Source organism: Penaeus chinensis, chromosome 21 (genome assembly GCF_019202785.1).
Source record: "Penaeus chinensis breed Huanghai No. 1 chromosome 21, ASM1920278v2, whole genome shotgun sequence".
Taxonomy (NCBI): Eukaryota; Metazoa; Arthropoda; class Malacostraca; order Decapoda; family Penaeidae; genus Penaeus; species Penaeus chinensis.
In genome coordinates, this window is record NC_061839.1 from 14,991,209 (window position 1) to 15,001,208 (window position 10,000).

General features: G+C 39.0%; 1 protein-coding gene across 1 annotated transcript in view; it reads right to left on the reverse strand.

The window, feature by feature from the left end:
• LOC125036581 (villin-1-like) overlaps positions 1–8,151 on the reverse strand; it is a 71,785-nt gene extending 63,634 nt beyond the window's left edge. The window contains exon 1 of the mRNA XM_047629297.1: positions 7,232–8,151. Coding sequence (XP_047485253.1) covers positions 7,232–7,341 — 110 coding nt within the window. The 5' untranslated portion in view covers positions 7,342–8,151. The remainder of the gene's footprint in view (positions 1–7,231) is intronic.
• Between the last annotated feature and the right edge of the window lie 1,849 nt (positions 8,152–10,000).

The following is a 10,000-nucleotide window of genomic DNA, read 5'->3' on the forward strand; positions in this document are numbered from 1 at the left end:
AAGATAAGCCATGCCATTGAGCAATGTCTCCGATGAACTGTGCTATTTTATTAACGAAAAAAACTACATCGGGGAGACGTCTAGTTTGACGGAGCGTAAGTCAAATCCTACTTTACTTTTTCACCCTTTTTCCTCCATCTTATAGATTATCACTATCTAATCTCAAGCCCACTAACTCCTCTCCTTTTCCATCCTCAGCTCCTATGTCCAACCTGCTTTTTTCGACATTTTTTCAACCGCGTTTCCAACACAACGCCGACCATCAGCGTTGCACGTAATGAGAGACGTGGCTGAATGTCGGTCTAATCTCGGTCATATCAGTGTCAACGCTGTCATGCTGCCACTAAGCCTAATCTCAGTCGGTGTTAGAAATTGTGGGAAATGTATGACATATACACCAGATAAGGAGGAGAAAGGGAGAAAGTAGAGATAATAGGAAACAAGAGGAAAACTATGGATTGGAATGGAAAGATAGAGAGAAAATGAGAGATATAGGGAGATACAGGGAGATAAATGGAGATTTAAAGAGAAAAACGGGAAAGGAAGGGAGAAAAAGAAAAAGAGGTTGAAGAAAGAAAACAGATGAATCAAATCATCGTGTGGAAGCGAAGAGAGGAATCAGCAGGAATGTCAAATAAGGAGATGGAGAGAGAGAGATAAAAGTAACCCGAGACCAGATAGCAAGATCAGGCCTTCTGATTCGAAGTTCAGGTCTCTCGTCTGGGCCACGAAAGGTCACGAAGAGGTCAGAGTGATAGGAAAGGTCAGACCAGCAGTAGAGAAAAGCTCTACTGATAATCAAAGTAATAATTAATAACGATATATAACAACATATGATCATATATAAAGTGAGGCAAAGAAAACAGAACATGGTGAAAATTGAAAGGAAAAAAAAGAAAAAAAAGGAAATGAGAGAAATGAAGAGATAAAGAGAGGGGGAGGAAGGAAGGTTTACTCTTTTTAGTTGATAAAAGAAAGAAGAGGAGAAAGGAAAGAAACATATCTACTAAAGACGATTAAGATAATTTAAGAGAAAAAAAAGGGAAAGAGAAAAAGGAAGAGATGAAAAAAAGAGTAGGAATGAAAGGATAAAATAGAAATAGATAAAGAGAAGAACAAAACTAAGAAAAGAGAGGTAAATCGAGAAAAAAAAAAAAATATATGAAAATATAGCCGAAGAAAAAATAAGGAAAATGATGCAATAAACTGGGTCTAAGCAGATAACCACAAACCCTCTCGGCCAATTTAAGGAAACGCCAAGTACCAGTGAGAGACATAACTAATATCGCTTCAAGATAACACGGACGCTTCACCTGAGATATGGGGGCGAAGATCATCCCGAGAAGGACAATAGTTTTGAAATGAAGCACCGGTATTTAGAACATGAATTACATAAGAGAGCACGTCATTTTTGTCCGAAGAAAAAGGGTAAGCTGTGACGCACCATACAAGCAGGCTCGTAATCTGAGATGACCGCTGAAAACTATACCTTTGGAAAGCCGTCGCCATCATCCAGTCTTATCTGACACACACACACACACACACACACACACACACATATATATATATACATATACACACACACACTTATGTATATATATATTATATAAACGTATATACTTTATATATATATATACACACACTTATGTATATATATTATATATACGTATATATATATATATATATATATATATATATATACACACACACACACACACACACAGACACACACACACACACATATATATACACACACTTATGTATATATATTATATAAACGTATATATTTATATATATACATAAACACACTTATGTGTATATATATTATATATACGTATATATATATAAATATAAATATATATACAGACACACACACACAAATATGCCTATACATATATCATAGTATGCGTAAGCGTATAGAAAATGTAAAAACAGTGAATCCTACGAACTTTAAAATATTTTGCCATTACGTTCAACAACAATTAAATAGAAATTGTATATCTGTACACGTTGAAACGTATCCATTTATTTATCCCTCTTTTAATCTGCATTATACATTTACCTATATTACTTTCCCCCCCAGTTATTGCCTGCTTCCCATTCTAAAACAACAAAAAACAAAAACAAAAAGAACAAATCACAGGCGTAAGCAGGGAAGGGAGGGAGAGCAGTTACACATTCCCTGCTGAGCGTATCCAAGCTGCCTCCTGCTCGGGGTGTTGTGGCAACCTCCCCCTTCCCCTCGCTCGCCTCTCCCCCTCCCCTTCGCTCTCCCCCACATCCACCCATTGTCATTTTCACGCCCCGGTTGTCACGAGCGGAACGAGTACTCATTGATTAAAACTGGTATTCGCACTCATACGCGAAAACAAATGCTTGTTCTTAATTATTGACACGTTCTTTCTCTTTCTTTCTTTCTCTGTCTGTTTGTCTGTCAGTCAGTTTGTTTCTCTCTCTCTATCTCTCTCTCTCTATCTCTCTCTCTCTCTTTCTTTCTTTCTTTCTTTCTTTCTTTCTTTCTTTCTTTCTTTTTTTCTCTCTCTCTCTTTCTCTCTCTCTTTCTATCTCTATTTATCCATCTATCTATCTCTACGACCCTGTTATTTTCTGTTTCTACCATACACGAAGACACACACTCACACACACACACACACACACACACACACAAACACACAGACAGATACACACACACACACACAACACACACACACACACACACACACACACACTACAAGTATATACATACCAATACAACCCCTACAAACATCTGCATACAAGAAAACAAACGTAACCACACCTCCAAAATAATGAGATGCCACGACACAACGACGAATTGAAGCCACCAGCGAAGGTCGTCGTCGCTTCGCTGTGTGCACGAAAACGACCAAAGCGGCTAACCGAAACGACCAAAAACGACCCAAACGACCCAAACGACCAAAATCGACCCACCAAAAACAAAACCGAGTCCGCGTACGACCCACATCAACACTTGTCATCCTGGGTAAACTTCCTTATTGTTCGCCCATTCAGTTTCCTTGACAACTCGACTCGTCTCGTCAACTTGTAAAAAAAAAAAAAAAAAAAAAAAAAGAGAAAGAAAGAAAGAATGATTTCTCTTTTCTCTTCGTCTCCCCTTCACTCCCCTCCTTCTTTAGCGACGTCGTCTTAATTACTCGTTCTTCCCTAGGTCTCTTTTTTTTTTCGAAGAGTTGATTGATCCTACTCACTCCTCTCCAAGCTCTTTCGGTCCACTAATGAATCCCAGGGGAAGTTTGTTGATGATTAAAACCCGCTTTACCGAACATCGTCTATGCTTGAAAGGCCTTTGAACTCTCTAAAGGTGATCTTCGTGATTAAAACCGTTATTTTTTTCTTCATTATATTTCTGGAATCGCTTTTCTCCCCCAGCTGGCATGCGCAACAAGTAGGGATCCTTTCACAGAAGAATCTTTCGACGGCATTCAATCCTCTTCCTCCACTTCTGGGTCCTCTCTTGTACTACTGGATCCTCCGTAATGCTCTTGGATCCTCCTTGAGCTTATTGACTACTAGCACTTTTTTTTTATCGCGTGATAGTGCGTAGAAATGGGGTTTAATGAACAGGAAGTCGATTTTTTTTACTTGGGTAGCACGTTTTATTCTTTCCTCTCTTTTACAAATGTTCATGTATCTCTATCTATATTTCTGTTACAGTCCTCTATGGTTTTCTTTTTTTTTCTTTTTTTCTCTCTCTCTCACCTTTAGTCTCCTTATCATATATATATATTTTGCATTACATCGTTTCTCCCTTGGTGCATGTGTTAATATCTATGTGAACTCACGTGCGTTTCAGTGTATGTGTTTTCATTTGTATTCTAAGTCGAGCATCCTCATGTGGGGCAAGGCTCGCTGTCGCTTCTTTATATGTTCTTTCTAGTATATAGTTAACACTTTTTTTTTGTTTTACTAATATGTATTTTCTGTATGAATACACACACATATATATATGTTTATATGTAGCTAGCTATTAATTTTGACTACATGTCTGTGTATCTATCCATATGATAGATACACAGTTGTTTAAGTAACCATTTGCGATGAATTGCTGAAGTAAAATATTTCTTATATCAATTCTTTCAAAACGAAATTCGAATACTGAGGATAAGATAGCTAAAACATATGTTTATAGATATTCACAGCCGCAGATCTGTTTAGAAACACCAGGCAGGTGTGTCGATATAATCATGTGGTGCACACACACACACACACACACACACACACACACACACACACACACACACACACACACACACACACACACACACACACACACACACAGGGGCGCGCGCGCCCTGTAATATGCAACCTAAAATACAATACCCGTGTGCACGCCGTACACACATGACCAATACCGGACATCTCATAAACCATATCAAATTTCTCTGTACGATAACATATCTTATTACCCTTCCCCCCAAAAAACGATGTCATTAGCAAGCTAACTTTAACACCTTTTCTCATAAAGAAGATAAACCTATCATAACACTTCAACTCACAATAAGGGACATTTCAGTTATCTGTTCAGCGCTTAGGAATTGCGCTCGTATCCCCCCCCCCCCCCCACTCCTGCCCCACCATTAAAACCCAATCTCTGTGACTAACTTTACTGCTACCTTTGTTGCACACGGCTGATGCACATTGCTACCTTTGTTGCACATCAGCTGATCCGTGACATCTTCAGGTTCCTCAGTGCACAAAGACATTTTTTTCCCCGCTAATTCCTTTTCACTAAAAGCATTACGCTTTTTCCTCCTTGACAGGTCTGGATGATGCAGAGAAGGAAGGGCGGACACGCAGCGAGAAAAGAAAAGAAACAAAACAAGAAAATGGCTGTCATTGTATTTACTGACACCTCTATAATGAGTTCTAATGGTGATGTCGGATGATAGTGGCGATAAGGAATAATATTGGTGGCGTTTGAGGCCGAAAGTGACGATAAAATAGACTGAGATTGTTGTGAATATGATAACTGATAGCAACTATCTGACAGTGTTGTTAATACCATACCGCTGCTTGATGAGACGATGCATGGTTGTGAAATTCAAGTTAGACGGGCGGTATTTCGGCTGTTCTCCCTACATCCCCTCCCCCCGACGTTGGAGTGTGAGAAACAAATGTCCTAATAATGCAGGATGCCGATGCTATTGGTAATGATGATGGAAGCAACGATAACCTTCTGATAATGAGACCAAGATGCAGCTTGACAAACAGCATTACTGACAGGGAATTAGGAAAGGGCGAGGGGTTCGTGATGCTGTAGTACTCAGGAAGCGAATTATTAATGAGTGTGACGGTTGTTCCAGGAAGTGGCTGTTGAGTGTTTGGTACGCCATTCCCCCTATTTCTCTTTCTCCCTTTTCTCTCTCTCCCTTTCACTTTTTCTTTCTTTCTTCTAGTATTGTTTAGGAGAGGAAGATATTTCTTTTTTTCTCTCTTTTTCTCTTTCTCTCTCTTTCTCTTTCTCTTTCTCTTTCTCTTTCTCTTTCTCTCTCTCTCTTTCTCGCTCTCTCTCTCTTTCTCTCTCTCTTTCTTTCCCCCTCCCCCCCTCTCTCTTTCTTTTGTGTTGACAATCTAGCAAAATTATCTCAAAACTTTCGAAAAATCTATTTTATTAAAAAAAAAACAACTGCCAACTATTCATCTTTGTTTTTTTAAATTGTTTTCCTTCTTATTCCTTTTTAGATTTTATTCCCTTGAGGTCAAAGGTCGAGAGTCGAATAAGTGGATGAGGAGGAGGGAGGTGGCGAGGTGAGTGGGGGTTGGGTGGGTTGGGGGGGGCAGAGAGGGTGGAGTCGGCACACGGACTTCCGGTTAAGTAATGAGTGTGTGACGATACTCTGTGACACTCTACACTTAAACTGTCAGACTGGCTATTGGTGTCACTGTCAGTTTGCGTTGTCACAGATGCTGAGGTGTCACATACGCTATATTCGTGATGCTAGCGATGGAATTAGTGATTCATGGTTTCTTGGTATCAATTATGGCATCACTTATGGGTAATAGTGCTATTTACTATTAACGGTAGTGTCTGTGGTGTCACTGGTTAGTGGTGGCATAACAACTGGTGTCACTTGAAATTACGAGTATCACCTGTGATTAGTGGCAAATCAAGTAGCAACTGGTGTCATCTATAGCAAGAAGTGTCATATAAAATTTACAAGTGAATTTGATGTTCGTAGAGTCATACTTGTTTGATGATGATGCAATGTGGTTCAGTGTGTGCAACCAGGCATACCTCATACCCAATGCACACTTAAGGAATACCTCATTACTAATGCAAGTTAATTGAGTGATTTACTGAAATCAAGATATTATCACATACTTAATTAACGAATGAAACCTTTATTCGCTGTTATGTCGTTAGAACATTTCAAGGTACTAATTACAGGGAAGAAAATTTCCTGCCTCGTAACTGTCATTTCCTGTTCTTCTGGAGAGTAATTAACATGTTAAATAAGAACAACAAAAACATCTTTATTAAGTCTTTCATTGTAGGTATTCATTTCCTTTAGACTAAAGAATTTTTGTTCCAGATAAGATGTGTATATATATACATATATATACACAGCACACATGTATGTATATATGTATATATATATGTATAGACACACACACATACATATTTATATATATCGTCTGATTGCATCGCAATGTTTTGATGTCTGCATAGATAAGAACTTCATTTGCAGATCAACAGTAGAGATCTTTCCGGGCTGGGCTTATCTTGCTGAGAAACTTTTGCCTATTTTGCAATCTGACTTGTATATGTCTATTTTTTTCATGTTTTTACATTTGAAGATTGTCGAGATATCTTTAGCTCCTTTGTACTCGTTTCGTTTGTCCGATGTGTATAAAAAACACGCTTATACATAAAAGTATAAAGATACAGAGACACATACAAACACACACATAGACAGACAGACAGACGGATAGGCAAACACAGGCAGAAAGACAGGCGCACACACACACACACACACACACACACACACACACACACACACACACACACACACACACACACATACACACGCACACACACACATACACACATACACACATACACACACACACACACACACACACACACACTAACACACTAACACACATACACACACACACACAGACGCATATAACTTACACCGAATTCAAGATCACTCTTCCACCCAGTGACCCAGAATCAAGCAAGACTTACCTGGCGTCATAGTACTGAAAGAAAGGAAAGGACACTTTCCTCTCAGGGTACACGGCCAGCATCCTCCTGGGGTCCACCTTGACACTCTCGCTCCTTGACTCCCTTGACATTTCTTTGGCACTCACGCGGCATCCCCACACTTCCCTGGATTTTTTTTTTTATCTTTGGCACCCTATCCTCTTCCAATTTGGGCACATTACATTTCTTTCCTTTCTTATCTTTCTTCTCTGTTCACTTCGCGTTTGGATTAATCATCGCTCTATTCTAGGATTCCACAGTTCCTTTTTCCGGGGGAGGTCTATCAGACATCCCTCAGCACTATCACACTATAGCTTCTGTCCGCGTGTTATTTAAGAAGCCTGTCGTGCCTCTCTGTCCTAATCCAAATCCTCTTCTGATCGGAGCTGGTGAGGATCTGGTGGGGATTCGGCAGGCGTCTCTGTCAACATGTAATTGATCTTAAGGGGAACTTAAGTGGCACACACCTGGAGTCTGGTCGCGCCCTCCGCTCTCATTCCTAAGGCAGGGTCGTTCTCTTGATGCCCCGACCTCCGCGTGAGGAGGCATTGAGCGTAATCATCATCGCTAGATATATCTTTTATAACAAGCGCAAATGGTGGATTTTTTTTTCAGTCAACTGTAGTTATATTTTGGACACCAGACTCGGCTGCAGACATTTGTTATTTATTTATTTTTTTAATTATTACTTTTTTTTTAAAGATTATAGAATCACTTCGAACTATACTCACTCATTCGCTTTTGATATTTCCTGTTCACGGAGTTACCCCAAAAGGCGAGACGCTGGCGCTCATGACAGGTTACGCACACACTCACAGCATGGACGGATCACCACAGTCTCGCGATGCAGTAAGCCAATCAAAAAAAGAAAGAAAAACAGAAAAAAAGGATTCTCACAGCACCAAAAGTCTACCACAGTCATGCGGACTGACAGACGGACGTGTTTCTCGCCAGCCCACATTCGTTTGAAATAAAATCAGGGCTTAGGATCCCCCTCCACCTCCACCAGCGGGCCCAGACTCCACCCACGGGAAACCAGGCGGAAGAGCCACGCCTACTTTTTGTTGTCGATTTGGTCCATGGAAGGCAGGTATGGGGAAGGGACTTTCGACCTTGCGTTCCGGCGTGGCATGAACCTGTGTTGGGGCCTTTGTGCGCGAATGGTGTCGAAGCTGATTATCTAAGTCCGAATTTGGTCGAATTATTTTTGCGTGACAGTCTCGGTGTCACAGGGAGGGACACTGTGACAAAAGCCTGACTCAGTGACAAGAGGACAGTGTCGCTATCACTCGTGGAAATTCGCGAGGCCTTCTAGGGATGAAAAGATTCATTTCCTCAATTTCCAGGTGTGACGTCAGACTGTAACAAGGGAACCGCCCGCGACAGTTCCAACGGAAAGGAAGAGAGAGAGAGAGAGAGAGAGAGAGAGAGATAGAGAGAGAGAGAGAGAGAGAGAGAGAGAGAGAGAGAGATGGAATACCATATATATATATATATATATATATATATATATTTATATATATACACACACAAGGATATATGTATTAACACAGACACACACATACATGTGTGTCTGTGTGTGTGTGTGTGTGTGTGTGTGTGTGTGTGTGTGTGTGTGTGTGTGTGTGTGTATGTGTGTGTGTGTGTGTGTGTGTGTGTGTGTGTGTGTGTGTATATATAAGTATATATATGTATATATATACACATTTAAGCATATATGTATATATGTGTATATATGTATGTATATATATAAACATATATGTATATATATAAACATATATGTGTGTGTATATATATATGATATATAAATATAAATATATAGGTATGTTTATATGTATGTATATAAATAAGCAAACATATATGTGTTTATATATACATATATACGTATACATATACATATATATATATATATATATATATATATATAAATCACACACACACACATATATATATTAACAAACACAAGCACATACACACACACACACACACACACACACACATATATATATTAACATACACACAAGCACATACACACACACACACACACATACATATGTGTGTGTACATATATATACATACACACAGACATATTATATATATGTATATATATATATGTCTGTGTCTCTCTTATATATATATGTATATCTGTATCTATATATATGTATGTATAGACACACACATACACACACACACATACACACACACACACACACACACACACACACACACACACACACACACACACACACACACACACATACACACACACACACATACACACACACACATATATAGATATATCTGTGTATATAGAGTTACATAAATAAGCATTCATATATATATATATATATATATATATATAGATACATATATATATATATATGTATGTATATGCATATAGATAGATAGATAGATAGACACAGTAATAAACATGCATATACGTATGTATATATATGTATATGCATATAGATAGATAGATAGATAGATACAGTAATAAACATGCATGCATATATATATATATATATATATATATATATATATGCATATATATGTATATGCATATATACATGAATATATATACACATATGACTGCCGCGATGGTCCAGTGGTTAGAACACTGGACTCCGACCCTCATGGTCCCGAGTTCAATTCCCCGTTCATATCGCCTTAAGAAGTCAAACGCAGGTGTCGTAGGGGAAGTCACCGTCGTGGCACAGGTGTTAGTGCGCCGAACTGCGGTTGATTAGGAAG